The sequence below is a fragment of the Lactuca saligna genome, chromosome 2 (assembly GCF_052625555.1).
Source record: "Lactuca saligna cultivar CGN05327 chromosome 2, ASM5262555v1, whole genome shotgun sequence".
NCBI classification, from domain to species: domain Eukaryota; kingdom Viridiplantae; phylum Streptophyta; class Magnoliopsida; order Asterales; family Asteraceae; genus Lactuca; species Lactuca saligna.
The window spans coordinates 13,897,953-13,921,437 of record NC_136418.1 but is presented as its reverse complement, the minus strand read 5'-3'; the positions used below and the strand labels follow the sequence as shown (position 1 = coordinate 13,921,437).

The 23,485-nt window shown below is 35.2% G+C and overlaps 2 protein-coding genes and 1 long non-coding RNA gene across 3 annotated transcripts; 1 reads left to right on the top strand and 2 right to left on the bottom strand.

The window, feature by feature from the left end:
* Positions 1 to 8,395: 8,395 nt before the first annotated feature.
* Positions 8,396 to 11,308, bottom strand: LOC145030721 (uncharacterized). Its single transcript, XM_078979122.1, has 2 exons — positions 9,020 to 11,308; positions 8,396 to 8,934 (listed from the first exon to the last, which is right to left on the bottom strand). The coding sequence occupies exons 1-2, from the start codon at positions 11,136 to 11,138 to the stop codon at positions 8,639 to 8,641; spliced, it is 2,415 nt and encodes an 804-aa protein (XP_078835248.1). The 5' UTR covers positions 11,139 to 11,308; the 3' UTR covers positions 8,396 to 8,638.
* A 3,184-nt stretch (positions 11,309 to 14,492) lies between these two features.
* Positions 14,493 to 15,167, top strand: LOC145029530 (uncharacterized). The gene has a single exon (XM_078978040.1). The coding sequence runs from the start codon at positions 14,493 to 14,495 to the stop codon at positions 15,165 to 15,167; it is 675 nt and encodes a 224-aa protein (XP_078834166.1).
* A 6,814-nt stretch (positions 15,168 to 21,981) lies between these two features.
* On the bottom strand, positions 21,982 to 23,153 carry LOC145030722 (uncharacterized). Its single transcript, XR_013676689.1, has 3 exons — positions 22,778 to 23,153; positions 22,547 to 22,668; positions 21,982 to 22,437 (listed from the first exon to the last, which is right to left on the bottom strand). It is a non-coding gene; the product is annotated as an uncharacterized LOC145030722 (long non-coding RNA).
* Between the last annotated feature and the right edge of the window lie 332 nt (positions 23,154 to 23,485).

Below are 23,485 nucleotides of genomic sequence, written 5' to 3'. Positions count from 1 at the left end.
AGGACCTCTCCAAAGAGGAAAAAAAGTTACGGGGCCTTCAGTGGTCAAAAACTGAACGATCACACCAAACCTGTTGGCTATCAAGATGCCTGTCTCAGGCATAAGCATCAAATGTTGTGTTGGTGTTGACTCATTCTTCGTAAAGAAAGACAATGAAGTAACTACTTCATCACATCCAACGAAAACTCTATATAGTCGTCATATGAACAAAATAAGTCGTCTAACAATTGTTGACGAATGTAAAGCCACTGATCTTCACCATATCCAAGACAAACGGCTACTGATCGAAAACCACAATTTCCATCACCCAATACATTTTGTATATGTGTGATGTATGGATGAAATATAGATGGAATTTCATCCAACAATGAATTATGTCCCAATGGTGGTTCCTCGTTTAAGTCAATCTTGTATGAACATTGGCCTATCGGATCCTCGTTCATGTCTGTCTGGTATGAACACCGCCCTATTGGTTCCTCATTTAAGTCTATGTTGTATGAACATTGACCTATTGGTTCCTCGTTTAAGTTTATGTTGTATGAACATTGGCCTATTGGTTCCTCGTACGAACCCATGACGAATGAACTATGTCTGGCCGGATCATCGTTCAAGTCCATAAAGGATGAACTATACCATGGTAGCTCCTGGTTTAAGTCTGAACAACTGTATCTGTGATGAGCTTGACTTTGATGTTGGTCACGCTTTATTTTTGGGCGTCCACGGTTATTTTTCTTAACCGAAGGTTCATTGATCAAATTTGTTGATGGATCAGTTATCTCCTCCATTATCCTTAAATAATTATATTTGATATGATCTGGTTGATTGTTGTATATCTCTTTAAACCTTTGCATACGATGATCAACATTAAGATCACCATATTCCACAGATATAGAAGGCGTCAAATCAAGCTTTCTCCAAAAAGCATCAACCGAATCTAATGGAATAGGTGAACCTATAGTCAAACAGATAAAATATCATAAAGTGGTTATAAGTATAAAAATGTCAATTTAATCCAATAGATTAAACATACCTGTACCGACATACATCACAAGTTCGTGAGCACATGGTAATCCAAAACATGTCCGCAATTGACATCCACAATTCTCAGGAGTTGGTACAAATCTTTTTGACCGATGAAGCTCTTCCAATATTTTATCCATAGCATGCACTGAAACACGTTTTCGCAGTACTTCGAATATCTGATCCTTAAACCTTGGCATATAAGTGATTATGCAGCGTGGGAAAGTTTCTTTGATAGCGGTTTCTTGTGATTGTACAACTTTTTCAATAACACGTATGAATTTGTCCAAATCACATTTAGCAGATTCTAGGTGTTTTTTCAGATTGGCGTGTTGGCTCTCGACTCTGTTTGTTGTTGAATTTCCAAAACTGACATGTTTGTCAGTCCACAACGATACAAATCTTCAGCATACTTCCCCAACCAAACAGTATAAAGATAATCAAAAACATCTAAAAGGTGAAAAAAAACAAATTAGTTTGAATGAATTAATAATAATTATTAAAGAAATTAAGACTTCAACAAATATAAGAATAATACCTGCATGTTCGAACAATAATGTTTGAAGGTCTGCATAATTTTGCATATATGCATTTAGTGTTGGAAATTCGACTAACTTCATCCACTTTAGATGAAAAGAATTCCAAGTCTTTTGTGGTTTGATTCGTTGTCTGCAATGCTTTGTTATATCGTTGAATATATGTCACCTACAAAGTAAATGATTACTTTGTGGAAAGACATCTCCGTATGCTTTCATCAATGTCAAATCTCTATCAGTGACGATAACACGAGGACAAAATGAATCGTTAATCGTCAATTTCAAACAAGTCAATGCCCATATATAGTTGCTTGTTTTTTCATTATGCATGAATGCAAAGGCTATGGAAAACGTCTTGTTTGTAGAAGTGACACCAACAATTTCTAGAAAATGAAGATTATACTTGTTTGTTTTATATGTAGCATCCATCAACACCACATATGGAAATGCTTGCCACATTTTTAATGATGTTGGATGAATAAAAAAATAGATCTTCTAACTCGTTAGTAATCGTGTTTGCACGATACTGTAAGTTGTACCCTTTAGTTTGCAAAATGTGCATAACATTCTGCATCGGGGTTCTACCTTCTCGCCGAGATCTCCCCAACTTCTGGACAAAATTATATATAGTTCTCAATGACGCCACATTATTTTGATTTTGCGCTTTTAGTGTTGGCAAAATATTTCGCGGTTTCACATCCAACTCTGTCAAATCTTGCACCAAACGAGCTTCTTTATCCGACAAACGCATTGCAAAAGGATGACCCTCCATGTACATTGCTGGTTCGTGATTGTGTTCGTCACGTACGACCCTTAACTTCCAACCATCGTGTGCTTTCAAATAATTTCCTATCAATTTGAATGGACAATTAATTTTTTTTGTTTGCGCATCTTTATTCCTGGCTACACCACCACGATTACAACCAAGTACTATTTTAGAAATGAAGTCCCTAGTTATTGCCTTTGATCGTTTAGTGACGATAACGTAACCTTGTGAACATGCCACATTTTGCACCCACATCATTAAATCCCCACGAGATCTAAAGACCTAACAATTGAAAAAAACCATGTTAAAAAACCAATAAAATACATCAATTAATTACAAATAAGTAAATAATAAGATTAGAGATATACTTGGTCCATTGAAAATTCCGAAATATTTTCCATTTTTTTCCTAGAAAAATAAAAAAACAAAATAAAAATATTAATTAATAACCTAAATTTTATTTAAAATATATATTATTTTATAAGTTTGTGTTAAGTAAATGTAAAGTAATCATGAGAACTTCAAATAGCATAACCAAAACAATTATTTTATAGCACCACCTGATTTTCGTTAATTAAGATTTAGAAAATGGACACCTTGGTCCATGTTGCCACTGGGCCCATCCTTAGAAGGCTTAAAGAATTGTCTAATATATTTATAAAAAACCCTAGTTCTCCCTAAATCAGTTTCCACACCATCTAACATAACGTATCCCTCTTCCATATCTATCTCGCCGGATTGTAGACCTCATTGGCCACCATGTTGCCACCACAATATATGGCACGTTCCTGTCTCTATCTCGACGGAGCATTGCAGCAACCAACTCGCCGTCTCTCCGGATTTTCGATCTTGTTGGCCACCATGTCGCCGCCGCTGGCCACCATGTCGCCGCCGCAAAATGCGGCCCGTTCTGTCTCTCTCTCTACGGAGCACTGCCACCACCAACTTACCTCCGTTTTTTTTCCGTCGGAGAACTGCCACAACCAACTCGGATGGCAGCCTCTGGCGAACGACCCCGACGAACAACATATAAATGAAGATACAAAGTTGGAAAGAAAGAACTTACCGTTTTCCGGCGAACAACGACTCCGTCGACTATTTTCCGGCTAACATGTTTTCTTTTCTGGCAGCTTGTATACTGTATTAAACTTCCATTAAGTTAAACTTCTATTAAGTTTAGTGATTAAGTAAACAAACTTATAGTCAATGTAAATTTAATTAGTTAATGTTTTTTGTGTTTTAACTTTGGAAAATAAAAAATTAAGCATGGGAAAGTGGGTAATTTTCTTGTAAATAGTTCTGGAATATAGTCAAAAAGCCAACAAAAATTAGTCAAACATTCCAGTAAAAAGGAAGTCAAAATAGCCTAAATAGACCGGAGTGTTTACATAATGGAGTGTAAAAATAATAAGCCTTATTTTATATATTAACCCTTTCAAGTATTCTATTATATTCATTTTACATCTTTTATATTAAATCAACAACATATTGTCTTATTCAAATTTTATTTTATATATCAACTATTTCAAGTATTATGTCATTTTATTTACATATTTTACATTAAAAACCCTACTTTTTGTTCTTTATTGTATATGACATAAATTTATTTATTAAAAATATAATTGATTCTTTTTTCATAGCAAATTATACCATTTGAAAAAACATACCAACAAATCCAAAAGAACTTAAACACAAATCGAATATATTACAATATCACAAAATTACAAGATTAATTAAACATAAAACTATAAGAAAACTTAAAAACCAAATTACTGAATAACTTAAACACAAATTACAAGACAAAAAAATTACACAGCTCACTTTGTATTAAATCTTAATCGAGAATTTGAACAGTTTCACCAGGTTGATGATATATTCCACATCTATGGGGGTTCATTAGGATGATGAACGTTCACCTTGTTACGAAATCGATTTGTACGTCGTCAACCTCAACTAACCGAACATTTTGAATAATCTACTTTAATCACCCAATTAGTCTCCAACTAATAACCAACTGAGGAAGTGGGGAAAATCCATAGGTATATTGTTGTTTATACATCGCAGTTGTCTAAACAACATTCATAATGAAAATAAGTTATCCACTCTAAGCCGACTTACGAGAGAATGTGAATATGTGGATCTTTTCATCTGTCACTTACCACATATACACATATTCTAAAAATAACGGACGGTGTGGGTATTTTCTCTGGTTCCATTTATCCATAATTTATCATTTAGGGTGTTGATATATGATTTTCAGAGAAATATAGACCATCCAATTCATATCTTACAATGTTTGTGTATATATTAATCACAATTGTACTCGAACCACGCACGGAAAGACTTAGTTTTTTAAAGAAAACCGAATAATTGACCATTTAGGGTGTTAATGTACTGATTTTCATAGAAATATAGATAATCCAATGTGTATCTTACAATGTGTGTGTATAGTTTGATGATGATTGTACCTGAATCGGACACCGAAAGACTCAGTTTTTTTAAGAAAATCTGAATAATTTACCACTTAGGTTTAGGTTGTTAATATATTGGTTTTCATAGAAATGTAGATCATCCCATGTGTATCTTACAATGTTTATGTATAAATTGATGACAATTCTACCTGAATCAGTAAATTTTTGAAGGAAAACTAAATAATTGACCATTTAGGGTGTTAATATATTGATTTCTAGAGAAATATACATCATCCAATGCGTATCTTACAATTTTTATGTATATAATGATGACAATTATTCACAATGTTTTTGTGCCTTAGGTTGGTTAAGACTTGGATCTCGTTCTTGAAACTCTTGTCAAATGCTGGTTGCTTGGCTTCAAACCGATGGAGTTTCTTCAAAGCAAATGTTTTACCGTTTGGCAGTTTTGGTTCATAAACACTTCCATAACCACCGGTTCCAATGCAATATTTGAGGTCAAAGTCCTCTGTCTTCGAATGCAAGTGTCCCATCGTAACTCAATACCGAGCACACATCTCCATGTTTTTGTATTTCAAGTTGACTTTTCTCTGTGGTAGCCTTTTTATTAGGGTAAAGCACATAACCAATCACTAAGAAACAAAATCCAACAATTATCGGAAGAAGAATCACCAAAAGGAGGATATGTTTGTGTGCTTTGGAGGGCTTGCGTAGAAAGTTAGTTTCTGTACAATATCCCAAATAAAGCCTAGACACGTTTAGACTATAGTACTCCAACCATAAGAAATTCGAACAGTTAACTGTCTCACCAACAAAAATATTATCACTAAGGTCCAGATATGATAAATAGTAGCAGTTATTTAATCCATTGTAACCAGTCAGGAAATTATCAGAGAGGTCTAGATACTGTAATCTACAGGTAGCTAGACTCAAAGGATACATTCCCGGACAAACGGTTTGATGAAAAATCAAGGTAAGAGAGACTAGACAAGTTTCTAAATTCAAGATGAATCACACCAGAAAGCTGATTATGATTAAGGTCGAGTTGTTTTATGTTCTTCAGATATTCTATATGTGGAGGAATGGAGCCACTCATGTTATCCATACTAAGGTTCAATGTTTCTAGCTTTTGTAGATTACAAAGTTCCTGTGGAATTGGCCCTCTTAGTTGATTTATGCTCAAGTCTAGGAATTTGAGATTGATCATGGAACCAAAAGATGACAGGGTACCAATGAAACTGTTACCGGAAAGGTCAAGGTGCTCTAATTGGGCTAGACTGACCATGGAAGCAAAAAAATTCAGGGATTGGACCGGTCAACTGATTGTGGCTAAGATCCAAGAACGTCAAGTTCTTGAGACTCCACAACTGAGATGGGAGGTTTCCGCTGAGATTGTTATCTGAAAGGTCAAGGTGTTCTAATCGGGTGAGTTTGGTAAAGGATACAGGCAAGGTTCCTCCTGTGTTATAATTCCATGTGAGAGAAACATAGGTCAGATTTTTCAGCAAGCCAATCTGGTGTAGGATGTTTCCTGTAAGATTACTATCTGAAACATAAAGCCTCTCAACACTTGGAAATGAGGAAATGACTACCTTTATCATGTCACTTTCATTACATCTATAGATGTATATCTCAACTACACTTTCGTTGTTGCAAGTGATATAATAATTCTCACCATTATGACATTGTTGAATATCAGTAGGACATCGGGATGCTAACATGAAAGAAAGCATCATCAGCATGGTTAACGTGTGCATGGGAATGCTAATTTTGGAGTAGGTGTTCCACATTGTTTGATGATATGACGAGTAAGGACAAATGATAAACTCATTTTATGCATATCAAGATGGTAATATGATAGACTCAATTTAGAAGAGGAGACCTGAAGTCAATAGGTACTTTTTTTGTTATATTTTTTCTAACCCCTCATATGGGTTGTGTTTCTTCCAACAGTTTGGACCACAATATTTATTCTCTTCAGTTATTTCATAAACCATGTCTGAGTTTTTATCGCAAACTCTGGCATTCTTTTTTTTAAAGAAATGTTTCTAAGCATGAATGATTTAGAAATATGACAGTGAAATTGTAAGGGAAGCTTCTATATAAACTTGCATAAAAATCATAATATATAAATTTACATAAAATCATAACATATAAACATTAATTTTTTACGTATAACTTTTTACATCTCTTCAAATCGAATCTGTTTAAGAATTCCCTCTCAAATTTCCATCTCCCTTATATCTCTTCTTACAAATCTTGATTTCCTGTAAATTATATAAATATATACAATTTTAGGACAGATTTAGAAAAACATGCGTATTTATGTAAAGAGAAATTAAATTGATTCCTATTTTTTATGCCTACAAATGTTCCTACCCAATAAAATTATGACAAGTGTCATCTTTCCATATTTTTTAAACTAAATCATTAAGACTATATTAGGAATATATCAAATACAATTAAATTGAATGGTGATTTGTTATAATTTTAGTGGGTAGGAATAATTGTAGGAATAAAAGGTAGGAGGTAATTTAATTACAACAATGGGACTCTGACTAGGCCAAATTTACAAAAATGATCTCTATTTTTCAAAGTTACAAAAATGGTCCTTTTCTAATAAAAAACTTACAGATTTTGTCCTGTTGTTTCACAAAATTATCCCGTTCTTTGCTGTCGGAACAACCACCGAAGACGATGACTTTTGGATGGCACTACTCCTTTTTGAACGACATCTTACCCACCCTCTTTACACGACATCTTCTTCCCTCGCTAGAAAACTCCCCAACCAAATGTCTATAGATTTTCATCGGAGACCTAAACAAAAGCAGAGCAAATCAAAGAAAGAAAGTGGGGTGAAATTGTTACCTTTTGTTTTATGCTTTGACTTACATGTGTATGAGTGATAAGGAGATGAAATCAATGATGACGAGGGGTCGTCGATTCAGAGTTCAATCGCAAAATTTATTGCATAACCAAATATGATTACCTCACCTATCGATTGAATCATTGAAACCTGCTACTTATTAACTCCCCATGTCAGTTACGAGGGAGAGGGTGAAAATCAAGTTGGGTGATTCAGATTTGAATATGGGTTTTGATTTTAATTTTGAGGGGGGAAATCAATTTACAAGTTTCAGATTCTAATCTAGTAGAAATTTTAGAAATAAAGATGACGAACAAAGGAAAATTACTCAATCCACATCCAGTCCTATTACTCTTTGGTGTAAAATAGCAAAACTTTTGGAAGCAGTTCACATCCACTTTCATTTCTCTTTGTTTCTCCTGTTTGGTATCTAAGAACACAAGAGCACCACCTTCGACAACCACCAAAACACCCTCTATGAGAAATTGAATCCTCCATATTCAGCAGTAAGCTATTCTCCTCTGCGAATCTTCTAATTTCTTTCAACCCTGTCCCCGAGTCGTTTATTTCGGGAAATTAATTGGCAGATCATATATGAATTTCAGTCACTGTTTTAGGGTTTACTTACCAAGCAATTTGAATTTCAATTTGTTTTATATTTTCTACAAGCACTCGGACAAAAACTGGTTCTGTTTATTGCAACTCTTTGCTGTAGTGACAGGAACAGGACAATAATTGAATCTGAAATTGATGTGTGCTGTTTTGATTCAATCTGTTTGCTGCAAGCCTGCAATGATATTTTTTTTAGTTTTCAATTAGGTTTACACCAAGTTTTGTATCTCATATCAATTGCACAAGAATGCACATCATGTTGATGTATTATGTATACAAGAACTAGTTTTGAATAAAAAACAATAAGATCACATAAACAGATTTCATATAAAAACAAACTTGAAAGAAATTTCAACCGGAAGGCACACGAACAAAGATATGGTCATAAGGTACAAATGGTGCAATATCACTTGGATAATTCATGAGATATGTTTCTCATTGTTGGACGAGACTTTGGGTCCATGCGAATGCATGCTAGTGCAACATCGTAAACACAGAGAATTTGCATTTCAATCCGTCTATCATCAGTTGGATAAGGGAGTCGCTTGTCAAATATGCTTTCCAACGTTGCACCTTTCCCGTTAGAATAGTTGATGGATGACAGAAGGTCTCCGGGATGCTTCCCTCCAATTGTTTCAAGTGCAAGAACTCCAAAGCTATACACATCACATTTTTCGTTCACAATGATGTTGTATGCAAGTTCTACATGTTTATACCAAAGGATTGTTTAGTGTAATTTCATCTACTAAAAAAGCTAAAGGAATCATTAGAATCTACACATACATACCTGGAGCAATGTATCCCAAAGTTCCTACGACAACGGTTTGGTTGGAGGAATCAGGGTCGAGCAATCTAGCTGCTCCAAAGTCAGCCACAAATCCTTCCATTTCTTTGTTCAAGAGAATGTTGTTGCTTGATATGTCTCGATGAATGATGGGTGGGCTGCAGTCATGATGCATGTACGACAAAGCATGCGCCACCTGTTTGATAATGTTTACCCTTGTCTTCCAATCCAATATGACAGCGAATTCAGTGTTACTTAATGCGCAAAATAGGCTTCCTTTTTCCATGTATTCATATACAAGGAAGTTGCAATTGTTATGCAAACAAAAACCATAGAGTTTCACAATGTTTTTGTGCCTTAGGTTGGTTAGGACTTGGATCTCGTTCTTGAAACTCTTGTCAAATGCTGGTTGCTTGGCTTCAAACCGATGGAGTTTCTTCAAAGCAAATGTTTTACCGTTTGGCAGTTTTGCTTCATAAACACTTCCATAACCACCGGTTCCAATGCAATATTTGAGGTCGAAGTCTTCTGTTGCCTTGATGAAGTCTTCGAATGCAAGTGTCCCATCATAATTCAATACCGAGCAAACATCTCCATGTTTTTGTATTTCTGGTTGACTTTTCTGTGTGGTAGCCTTTTTATGACGGTAAAGCACATAACCAATCACGAAGAAACAAAATCCAACAATCATCGGAAGAAGAATCTCCAAAAGGAGGATGGATTTGTGTTCTTTGGAGGTGTTGCATATAAAGCCAATTTCCGTACAATATCCCCAACAATGCTCAGAACCTTTTAGGCTATAGTATTCCAACCCTAAGAAATTCGTACAATTAACTGCTTCTCCAACAAACATATTATCACTAAGGACCAGATACTTTAAATGGTAGCAGTTATTTAATCCGTTGTAACCTGTCAGGAAATTATCAGAGAGGTCTAGATACTGTAATATACAAGGAAACTGAAACTGAAAGGATACATTCCCAGACAAACGGTTTGATGAAAAATCAAGGTGAGAGAGTGTCGACAAGGTTGTAAAATCAAGATGAATCACACCAGAAAGATGGTTATGATTAAGGTCGAGATGTTTTAAGTTCAGATAATCTATAAGTCGAGGAATGGGGCCACTGATGTTATTCATACCAAGGTTCAAAAGTATCAGTTGGCTTAAACAACCCAAAGCTGAGGGAATTGGACCTTGAAGAAGATTGTCACCCAGGTTCAATGTTTCTAGCTTTTGCAGATTACAAAGTTCCTGTGGAATTGGTCCTCTTAGTTGATTTGTGTTCAAGTCTAGGAATTTGAGATTGATCATGGAACCGAAAGATGGAGGGATTGGACTGGTTAACCTGTTTTTGCTAAGATCCAGAAATTCTAAATTTTTGAGACTCCCCAACTGAGATGGTAGGGTACCACTAAAATTGTTACGGGAAAAGTTGATGTGTACTAATCTGGTGAGATCGACCTTGGAACGAAAAGATGTTAGTATTGGACCGGTCAATTGATTTTGGTTAAGATCCAGAATCTCTAAATTCTTGAGACTCCACAATTGAGATGGAAGGGTACCATTTAAACTGTTACTGGAAAGGTTAAGGTATTCTAATCGGGTGAGATTGAACATGGAAGCAAAAGATTGAAGGATTGGACCGGTCAACCAATTGTAGCTAAGATCCAAAAACTTCAAATTCTTGAGACTCCACAACCGAGATGGGACGTTTCCGCTGAGATTGTTATCTGAAAGGTCAAGGTGTTCTAATCGGGTGAGATTGGTAATGTATACAGGAAAGGTACCTCCTGTGTTATAATTCCATGAGACAGAAATATATGTCAGATTTTGCAGCAAGCCAATCTGTTGTAGGATGTTTCCTGTAAGATTACTATCTGAAACATAAAGCCTCTCAACACTCGGAAATGAGGAAATGATTACCTTTATCAGGCCACTATCATCACAAAAACGGATGTCTATCTCAACTACACGTCCATTGTTGCAAGCAAAATTAGTCCAAGCATTATGATATCGTTGAACATGATCAGTAGGACACGGGGATGCTAACATGAAAGAAAGCATCATCAACATGGTTAACATGTGCACGGGAATGCAAATGTTGGAGGATTTGCTGCTCATTGTTTGATGATGTGATGAGTAAGCGCAATTGATTACCTCCTTTTATGCATATCGAGACTATATAATTTAGAAGAGGAGACCTGAAGTCAATACTTGTGTTGTTCTATTTTTTCTAACCCCTTGTATGGTTTGTGTTTCTTTTGACACTTAGGACCCCAGTAATTATTCTCTTCAGTTTCATAAATCATGTATGTAGTTTTTATTGCATATTCTCCAAATCTTTTTAAAGAAATGTTTCAAAGAGTGAGTGTTTAGAAATACGACTCTGAAATTGAAAGTGAAACTTGTATATAAACTCATAAACATCATAACATATAAACATTAATTTTTTTCTCATGTCTCTTCACAATTCACATCGAATCTATTTAAGAATTTCCTACCAAATTTCCATCTCCGTTTTATCTCTTCTTATAAATTTTGATTTCCCGTAGAATTTCCTGACAGATTTAAGAAAACGTGTCAATTTATGTAAATGGTCCTTGAAAACATGTCTATTTATGAAAATCTTCCCTGAAACATGGCAATTTAGGCAAATGGTCCCTACTTAAATTATTGCCGAATTGGTCTTTATGTTTCATAAAATTACAAAAAATTGACCTTGCCTATACAAATTTACAAAAATGGCGTCTATTTTTCAATGTTTAAAAAGATCATTTCCTAATAGAAAATTCATAGAAATTGTCTTTTTGTTTCACGAAATCATGAAAATTCGTCCAAACTTTTGATTTGTTTAAACAAAATTATAGAAATGGTCCCATTTGTTTAACAAAATCACATAAATGGTCTCGTCTAACATCCAAATAAAAAAAATTTGTCATCGTGTTAGACCAAAATTACGGAAATGTTATCTACATGCTATTGAGTTTACTGACATGGTCCACGTATATCACAAAAATTACAAAAATAATTCTGGAATTTAACGAGTAGATCATATATGAAATTCAGACACTGTTTATTTCTGGAATTTATGTTTATCTCAACTACACTTCCGTTGTTGCAAGTGAAATAATTCTGACCATTATGACATTGTTGAATATCAGGACACCAGGATGCAAACATGAAAGAAAGCATCATCAGAATGGTTAATGTGTGCACTGGAATGCTAATTTTTTAGGAGGTGTTCCACATTGTTTGATAATGTGGCAAGTAAGAACAACTCATAACTTCATTTTATGAATATTGAGACTGTAGAAGTTTAGAGTCAATGTAGAAAAGGAGACCTGAAGTCAATAGGTACTTGTTTTGTTATATCTTTTAGATTCAAATTCAATGTTCAACACATGTTTAATGTGCAGTTATCTTAATATAAAAAGAAATGTTCTACTTAGCAGGTTCAACATGGCGACACCAAAACCATAAGTTTAGTGTTTACCTATCAAACGTTTCATTAAAGGACAAAAATTATGCATATCCAATTGCAAAATTACAAAAATGGTCACACTTGTTTACCAAAATCATAGAAATAGTCCGATGAAATAACAGAAATAGTATCTACATATTAATTTACCAACATGGTCCCTAGTTTGACAGAAATTGGAAAAATAAACCTCATATAAGGTATTATTACAAAATTTATTTCAAATATATATAATTAGTATAACAGAAATCGGTCGCCACAACTCCCTCTCGTCCCTAGTCTGTGTTTAGCATCACCCCAAATGTCTTTGACTGTCGACTACAATCGAAGCCTTTTAACTCCCTAAGTTGCACGGAAACGGATACGGCAACAGGAAACGGGAAACGACAAAACTCAAAATTTCAAGATACGGATCCGGCAGAGATACAGCGATATAAAATTATAAAAAAACATATATATTATAAAAAAATCATGGTTACAAAATTGAAAATTCTTAATAATAATTAAGAACAGATTGATAATCTAAACATTTAAAGTTTAGGGATTATATTTATGGAATCTGTAAAACCACAAGGGTGTTACTGCAAATTATTTGAACAATTTATATTGTCTTAACTGTATCCATTAACCAATAGGATGATAGCATTTAGTCACGTATCCAATCAAAAGCCTCCACGTACGAAAAGCTAACGTGGATTCTAGAATATATATATATATATATATATATATATATATATATATATATATATATATATATATATATATATAACATGCTACTTGAAGACTCCTTTCTACTACCGCACCATTATTTCGGAAGCGTTTTGTCCAATCTCTGATTCTGAAGAATCAACGATTTACACTTGATACCAAGATTCCGGCACCGATGGAGTCACACAACGTCGGTCTCCTCCGTGCTTTGGAGCTCGCATTTTGCGTCGCCGGTATTTGGACAACTTATATATACCAACAAAGCGTTCTTCGAGAGACTCTGTAACTAAGGCTTCTTCCTCAACTAATTTATAGTCTTCTTTTTTTTTTCGTTTTATCTCTTAAACTCTGTAATGATCATTTAATTGATTTCATAAGTATCCGTCCAATAAAAGTTTCGAATTTTGGATTTATGGCAAACAGCTGTTTAAAAAAAATGGAAACTTTGCAGAAACTTCACAGAAACGTTTCTTGGATAGCTGATACGTCACGGAAACGTTTCCACAGCGTTTCCATGGCGTATCTGTTTCTTGGCCGTTCCAGATACGGGAACGTCGCCCAAAATGGAGTTTTCGTGCTTCTTAATTCATTCTCGCCATCAATAAGAAATCCTCTTCGAATCTTCTAATTTCTTTCAACCCATGCCCCGAGTTGTTTATTTCCGGAATTTAATTGGAAGATCATATTGAAGTTCACACGTTTTAGGATTTACTTAATTGGATTGCTTTCGTTCTTTAGTATTTATTAATAGGAGGCCTTGACGTTTTGGATTGTTCCAATTATTGATCCTTTCCTTATCTTATTCACGTAACTTTAGTCCTTTTATTATTGTGTTTCTTTTTCTAAGCGTAAAAGACAGGATCTCTAGTTTCCTTCCTCTGTATATATTTTTTCTTTTTATTCCCCTATTAGTGTAGGTATACAAAATATACTTGACTTTCAAAATTCGTATGGTATCAGAGCGGGTAACGGCTTGAACAAAACCCTAAAATCACAATCTCCATTCAACATGGTTGGGGAAGACGACAATGGCAGCGGCTCATCAAACAAGACTAACAAAGAAACATCCGACCATGGCTCTCCTTACTATGTTCACCCCTCAATCCGAGGCAAATGCATGTGAATGAAACATTAATCTTGATTGGGTTCAAGAAACGGAGAATTTTCTATTTGCGAAAAATAAAATAGGGTTCGTTGACAGAACCCTTCAGAAACCAGAGAAGACACACGATAATCACATGGGGTGGCTTTGATGCGATGCCATGATTAAAGGGTGGCTGACTACAGCCATGGAAAGGGAGATCAGATCTAGTGTCAAATACGCTAGCACTGTCGAAGAAATTTGGAACAACCTTTGTGATCATTTCGAGAAGGAAAGCGCACCTAGGGCGTATGAACTAAACCAACTTCTCACAACAACTAAGCAAGATGGGGCTTTTGTCTCTACATATTACACCAAGCTAAGGGCACTTTGGGACGAGATAAGTTCAGTTTTTAATATACCTAAATGTTCTTATGCAGGTTGCAAATGTGGGATCAGTAAAAGACTCACTGAACTAAGAGACAAGGAGAGATTATATGAGTTCTTACTTGGACTCGACAATGAGTTCTCCATGATCAGAACCCAAATATTAGCAATGAAGCCTATTCCTACTTTAGGCGAGGCATACCATCTTGTGGCAGAAGATGAGCAGCAAAGAGCATTCTCAACTGGAAAAAGGACCAATAGTGAAACGGCTACATTTCAAGCTCACATAAAGCATGATGTTGATGTGCGGTCACAGAGAAAAATGGGTCCAAGAAATGGAAAAAGAGGAGGAAACGATAAAGTTGAACATTGTGATTTTTGCGGGAAAGATGGAAACACTCGCGACAGTTGTTTCAAGCGGATCGGGTACCCGGAATGGTGGCCCAGCAAAGGGAACCAGAAAAAGGAAAAGCGAAAGCAGCTTTTGTTGAAATAGAACGAGACTTAATGAATGATAAGCATGGTGATGAAAAGATTACTATATCCGGACTAAGCAGCGAACAGAATAGGGAATTTGTCAATCTTTTCACAGCAAAAAAATCTCAGAATATTGATGTTGCTCAACCGATAACCAACATGGCAGGTATATTTGATGAAGGTAACAATTGGTTTGTAGACTTAGGTTGTACCGAGCATATAACCCACATTATCGACTCTTTTCACAACAATGTTGAATCATGACATGAATTACCTGTGACCATACCAAATGGCGACTCTATTCCTGTAAAAGGAAAAGGAGCTTGTACTTTACCTAACGTGAGTGAAATCCGAGATGTTTTATATGTTCTGGACTTCACGTGTAACCTATTATGTGTTATCTGGTTAAAAAAAAGGACTTAAATGCGCCATAACATTCTTTCTAGATTTTTTTGTCATGCAAGACTTGAGTTCGAGGAGATTGATTGGGACGGGTAGTTGCCAACGAGGTCTATATCGGATGAAAGTCAAAGAAAATAAAAGAGAAGCCTTAGCAACAACAGGTGAAGTATGGCACAAACGCTTGCGACATGCCTCACATAGCAAACTTTCACATTTTGATTTTTTTTTCTTTAAGCTCGAACAATATGGTTTGTGACTCTTGTGCAAGGGCAAAGTTTACTAGATTTCCCTTTTCTACTAGTTCTATCAAATCAACAGAGTGTTTTGAACTTTTACATTGCGATATATGGGGAAAATATCGAACATCTTCAATTACGCATGCTAATTATTTTCTTACGGTTGTTGATGATTTTAGTCGGTCAGTATGGGTTTTTCTTTTATGACATAAATCTTATGCAAGTGATTGCTTGATTGGTTTTTGTAAAATGATCAAAACTCAATATAATAAAAGTGTAAAAAGCGTCCGGTGTGATAATGGGGGGATTTCACCTCGAATCACATGGTGAACTTCTACACAGAATGAGCAATTCTTCTCGAAACCACTTGTCCTCATACCCCTCAACAAAATGGGGTTGTTGAGCGAAAACATCAACATCTATTCGAGACAGCACGAGCTCTACGATTTGAAGCCAAGTTACCTTCTACCTTTTGGTGTGAGTGCATCTTAACAGCAGCTTACATCATAAATCGTCTCCCTTCCAAGACAATTGACAACAAAACCCCATACAAAATTGTTTACAACCAAAAACCAAGTTATGGCCACATGAAATTTTTCGTTGTCTTGCATACTATCGCAACACAGAAACGAGAGGAGATAAGTTCGAGGAAAGGGGGAGACCGGGAATTTTCTTGGGTTACCCATGTCGCACAAAGGGATATAAGATTTTTGATATAAAGAACAAGAAAATGGTGGTGTCAAGAGATGTAAAATTTGTTGAGAATAATTTTCCCCATGATAAAGAAAAAATACAAATTGAAAGTGAAGAAGGCGATATATTTGAAGCACCCACATGGCATCATAAAACCTTTACCGATGAACAAACTATCACTAATAAAGAAGATGACCAAAGTGGACCAGTGGACCATGAAGAAGTTAATGTTCCTCAAAATATGCATGAAGGTGATTTCCCCATGCACAACAACGTTAACAGTGTGAATGTAAATTCGAATGGTATGCACATGGAGTCAAATAATTCACACACACATGAAGAAGATTCGGTGGAAGTTAATATTGAAAATATGTCACTCACTAGAGAAAGAAGGAAATAGGTCGTGGCCGGCCTACCTCGATGACTTCATTGTCAACTTGCCATCATCCATAGACCAAGCAACACCCGTCACCAATCAAGACTCCTCTACGGTACATTCTATAGCTAATTTTATTTCTTACAAAAATTGCACTCATTCTGACAGAGCATTCCTAGCTGGAATTAGCACCAATAATGAGCCAAATAGTCTCAACCAAGCTGTACAAAATGTGAATTGGAGAGAAGCCATGAAGAAGGAGATACGATCCCTTGAACAAAATGGTACATGGACCCTTGAAGAATTGTCAAAAGGGAAGCGCCCGATTGATTCAAAATGGATATATAAAATAAAATACAAACCAAATGGTGAGATTGAAAGATACAATGCAAGACTAGTAGCAAAGGGTTTCACCCAAATGGAATGCATTGACTTTCATGACACGTTCGCCCCGGTAGCCAAACTCGTCACCGTTTGAACCCTTTTAGCAGTGGCGGTCAAAAGAAATTGGATTATCAATCAACTTGACGTAAACAATGTCTTCTTACACGGAGATCTACACGAAGAGGTCTATATGAAAATCCCAAAAGGTTTCGAGAAAGGAAAGGAAAAAAGTATGTCGTCTCAGAAAATCCCTTTACGGTCTCAACCAAGCTTCAAGGAATTGGTATCAAAATTTTACTTCATCATTACATATGATCGGTTTCAGACAGTCTCAAGCGGACCACTAATTATTCATCTTTAAAACAAAAAACTCATTTGAGGCGACACTCATATATGTAGACGATGTCATAATTGTGGGAAACGATGTGAAAAGGATCAAAGTAACAAAAACATTCTTGAATGAGAATTTTAGCATTAAGGATCTAGGCCCCTTGAAATACTTCTTAGGTATCTAAGTGACTCGTACTCAAGACGGAATAGTGCTCAATCAAAGGAAGTATATTCTTGATATCCTGGAGGATAACAGAATGATGGATGTCGGCCTAGCACTTTTCCCATGGAGCAAAATGCTAAACTCCGGAAGAATGATGAAGATAAGCGAGCGGATGCAAATAAATATAGAAGACTAGTAGGAATATTGTTATACTTACAAGCAACCAGGCCCGACATTACCTACTTGGTTAGTGTTTTAAGCCAGTTTGTGGCAGATCCTCGTGAAATGCACATGAATGCTGCTATAAGAGTGTTGGGATACTTGAAAGCTACACCAGCACATGGGATACTTCTTCCAAAGGAGGGTGAAGAAAATTTAATTGCCTATACCGATTTAAATTGGCTTGGGTGTCCAGATACAAGAAGCTCGAGGACCCGATACTTATTACTTCTTGGGGGCGCCTTGATATCATGGAAATCGAAAAGGAAGTTTGTTGTGTCTCGGTCTTCCACAAAAGCTGAATATTGAGCAATGGCAACTAAGGTTAGTGAAGTCATTTGGCTTCGATGGCTTCTAAAAGAGTTAGGTCTAGAAGAAAGTGATCCTACTCAACTATTATGTGACAACATAGTTGTGAAACACATTGCTAGTAACCCGGTATTTCACGAGTGCACCAAGTACGTTGAAAGGGATTGCTATTTTGTCTGTGAATGCGTCGAGTCAAAAGAAGTGAAACCTTTACACATCAACACTAAGTCTGTAGTTGCGGATTTGTTTACACAAGCTTTGGGAGCTAAACAACTCCAATGTCTACTTGACAAGTTGGGCATTTGCAACCTTCCTGCTCCAACTTGAGGGGGAGTTTTGGATTGTTCCAATTATTGATCATTTCCTTATCTTATTCACGTAACTTTAGTCCTTTTATTGTTGTGTTTCCTTTTCTAAGCCTAAAAGATAGGATCTCTAGTTTACTTCCTTTGTATATATTTTTTCTTTGTATTCCCCTGTTAATGTAGGTATACAGAATATACTTGACTTCCAAAATTCATATGACGCCCTCTTCAAATCAAGACCAAGCAATTTAAAATTTCAATTTGTTTTATATTTTCTACAACTACAAGCACTCAGATAAAAAGTACTGCAATAATTGAATCTCACGTTGATGTGTGCTTTTTTGACATTTGATTCAATCTGTTTCCTACAAGCGTTCAATGATAAAAATAATAATAATGATAATAAATAATTAGTTTCCAATTAGGTTGACCGCTAATATTTACTAATTAGTTAATGATACATGTTGAAATCAAACAAGATAAATTTCCCAACAACTTCATTTCTTATATCATTAGAGGATTAAGAAACAGAAGGTTTTCACGAACTTACAACTGAAAACTCACTACACAAACCCTAATCTACTCTCACAACTTAACACTCTTAGGGGCTGTTTGGCAGGATCTGAATTTTTAAGATCTGAATTTTTAAGAGATCTGAATTTCTAAGAGGGTCTGAATTTTTAAGATCTGAACTTTTAAAATGTTGTTTGGTTGGAACCTCTGAATTGCTATGCTGAATTATCAAAATGACCATTTTACCCTTTTGTATTATTTTTTGCTGAATAATTAAAAATATATATAACACCATATAAAATCGAAATTAATATAAATTAAAATTTATCTTCAATGATTTATAATATCTTTTTGACATATATTTACAAAAATAACATCATTTTTTACATCCCAAAGATTTCAAAGTTAAAAAACAAAATATTTGACATTGAATGTTGAGATATAAATGACAACAAACTTGCAACCGAACAATTGATGATCGATTTGTACTCCTTGTCCATCATTACATCAAACACGATAGCCCCTCAATTTTTTCTTTCAAACATTTCAACCTACAAATCCAAATTCAACAAGGAAACAAATAAACACTTTAAACATATATATAGAAATTGCATATCAAATCCATCACCAACTATGACATCATACTTAAAAAAAAAAAAAATCTTATTAGGAATTTACTTCTATTGGTGAAAATGAAATGACATTGCTATAATTGGGTAAGTGTTGAGAGCAAGTAAAATGTTGTAATAGGAAAATGAGAGTAATAAACAAGTCAAGGAAATGAGACCTTGTTTATATAAAATTTGCCTGTATGTATGGTGTTACAAGTGTGCGGTTGCACACAAACAAACAACATAAGGGTGATTTGTGTAATTTTCTTCCATTTTCATGTTATGGTTCTAAAGTTTACCATTTCTCACCATATTTATTTGTATATACAACATTATTTGTTTATTATAGCATTCTTCTTTTTCTTCTTATACTTTGAAAAATCTCTTATTTGAATACGAGAACCTTTACTTTGCACTTTCACTGCCATAAACGTCTTGTTAAAAATTTCCAAGTGCATTGCTATATTCGCTAGGTTTTCAACAGTACTATTGGACTATGTTCTTGCATATACCATTTGTTTTGGATTCATTTTTATAAGGGTTAAATATAAGTAATAATAACCTACTTCTAAAGGGGTTGTTTTATTTCTGTGATTAGCCATACAAAAAAAGGAATAAATGACACAGAGACCAAAAAGGAGAAAAAAATCCATGTTGATTTTACTATCTTTGAAAACATCTTGGCAAGAATTGTGAAATGATGAAAAGTGAAAAATCAATGGAGATGATAAAGAGATACAAACATCACACAGACAAATATATAGATACATAAATCAACTTCAGTCAGGACCTAAAGTTGTGGTTATTAGAACGATGCTCTAATACTCGAATTTTAGGGGAAACAACTCTGAAACTCAATTTTCAATCATTAAACTCGAATTACATAGCAAGAGAAAGCTAAAACTTTACCTGAAGAAGATGTCGAGGGCGAAGCAGCACGACCCGGAGGCGAAGGCGGCATAAGCGATGCAGTCGAAGGCGGCGTAGAATCCGACGATGGAGGCGGCGTTGCAGATCTAACGGAGGCAAACGGATGATGTCGGAGAGTTGTAATCGTGCGATTGGAGATGTAGGGGAAGGAGGGGTCGGCGGTTGTGAAAGAACGAGAAGAGGGAAAGGGGCTACCAGGGCAAAAAAGGAACGCGCATTCTTTTTTCTAATTCAGATACATCTCAAGATCTGAAAATTTAAGAGACATTTTAAAAATTAAGAGCTATAAATTAAGATGTTACCAAACAGTCTGGATCTTAAAAATTAAGTGATTGCCTCTTAATTTTCCAATTAAGAGGCTACCAAACAAGGCCTTAGCCTAATCTAATCAATCAAACTGATAACACACCTGAAACCAACACTCAAACAAAAAAGAGTAAAAAACACTCTCAAAGATTACAAATGAACAAACTTGATCAAGAAGTGAAAGAAAATTGAAAGAAACCCTAATCGACTAACCCTAACTTTGATCTGAAGAGATGAGAACTGAGCGATCCTTCTCTCTCTCTCTCTCTCTCTCTCTCTCTCTCTTTCTCTCTCTCTCTCTCTCTGTATACATCAGTTAACCGGATATGGTATCAACCCAAAGAGAACTGACCCAAGTTGATGACCAGCGTGTTTTCCCTACACTTTTCACTTAACAACCAAAAGAATAAACTTTGAACATAAGAGACCATTTACCAACAATAATTTTCATTTAAACCAATAAATATGAGATTGTTATTATATATAATATTTTCAACATCCCCCTCAATCGAAATATTTATTTTTCTTTCTTAAAAACATCAATAAGACCCATTTTTAGACAAAAAACCATGTTGTTTTATATTTAAAGATTTAGTAAGAATATCAACATTTTGTTCATAAGAACTTATTTTAACCAAATTTAAAATTCCATTAGAAACTTTTTCTCTAACAAAATGCGAATCAATGTCAAAATGTGTTGTTTTTTCATGAAACACAGGATTAAGAGCTAACTTAATTGCCATTCTTCCGACAGTTAGGACCACAAAATTTATTCTCTTCAATTATTTCATAAACCATGTATGTAGTTTTTATTGAAAACTTGCCATTCTTTTTAAAGAAATGTTTATTTCTAAGAATGAATGATTTAGAAATATGAGGTGAAACTGAAAGGGAAACTTGTATGTAAACTAATGTATTATGTCAACTTTTAGATTCAAATTCAATGTTCAACACATGTTTAATGTGCAGTTTTCTTAATATAAAAAGAAATGTTCCAGCATGGACCTATCAAAAGTTTCATTAATGGACAAAAATTATGCATATCCAGTTGCAAAATTACAAAAATGAACGCACTTGTTTAACAAAATCATAGAAATAGTCCGCAAAATAACAGAAATAGTATCTACATATTAATTTACCAACATAGTCCCTAGTTTGACAGAACTTCAAAAAATAAAACTCATATAAAAGATTATTAAAAAATTTATTTCAAAAATATATAATTAATAAACCCCAACCGCACAAAAGGTACAATGTTCACATTAATCGGTGGCCCCATCTCCCTCTCGTCCGTAGTCTGTCTTTACCATCACGCGAACTGTCCTTGACTGTCGACTACAATAGCTCCTTCATTCTTGCCATCAGTGAGCTATCCTCTTCGAATCTTCTAATATATGAAGTTCACTCGTTGTTTTAGGGTTTACTTAATACATAGCCAAGAATTGCAGAGAATAGAATTGGTAAAATAGTCTCTGTATTGTTGTAGGCACAAGGAATCAAAGTTCTTCAATCCTGAAATAAAGTCAGCCAAATGAATCATCATACTTTGACCACTATTCCATCACAAAACGGGATTAAGAAAGTAACATTTAACACTAACTGAGCACAAAATTAAGATTACCTAGACTCATATATTTGAATAAAAATTTAACAATCTGGTTCGGGCATTTTATCGAGCAGTTGGTGGATGGGTATAACTGAAGTGTTTTCTTGGTGTAGCATGGAGACCACTCAGGCAGGTACCTGGAACAGACGACATCATCTCCTCTAAATTAAGTAAACATAAATGGGTACTAATGAAGCATTCGATGCCATAATAAAAAAAAAGATTATTGAATTTCAAAGTTCATACCTTCTTAATGTCTTGTCCAAAATGAATGGAACCCAAATGATTTTAAGTCAGGGGAAGAGAGAAGCAGGTGGCAAGGCAAGCAAGATGATAGTTTTCTCTGCATAGTCTCTGTCCACTCCTCCTTTTGAGCACCATATAGCAACACATAGCAGCAGAAAGCTAACCTTGGTTGAGGAATTCATCTGTTTTCGTTGGAATTTCGAACGGGGGTAGAATTCTGGTGGAGATTAAGGAATAGGAATAGAATAGATTCGATGGTGGTCGGGGAGAAAGCGGAGGCGAGCACAGTAGGGGATGATCGTTTCTCGGATATCCCGTCTACTCCAAGTTAAGAGGAATTCGAGTATGAGACGGGTTTAGAGGAACAACAGTATGCGCGCAGGGAGGGGGGGGGGGGGGGGGGGAAGGGGAGGGTATGTGAGGTGGAAGCAGAGTCAATTTAGAAGATGGTGGAAGAGAACGGTCGAAAGTCGGGAAAAAATGGAACAGAAGAATCTCCAAAGATGAAGGCAGTAACACAACAATTAAAACAGATAAGAATGGAAACCCTTATGGTGGTTCGTGAACTTCTATGTGAAAATATGGAAGGGAAAAAAGTTCAGTGCACAAAATCAGAAATACAATACAACATCCTTGTCAAAAGATGAAAGAGAAAAAAGTTAACTTAGATAAGCTTTTAGGAATTGATAGTATATATAATAGGACCAA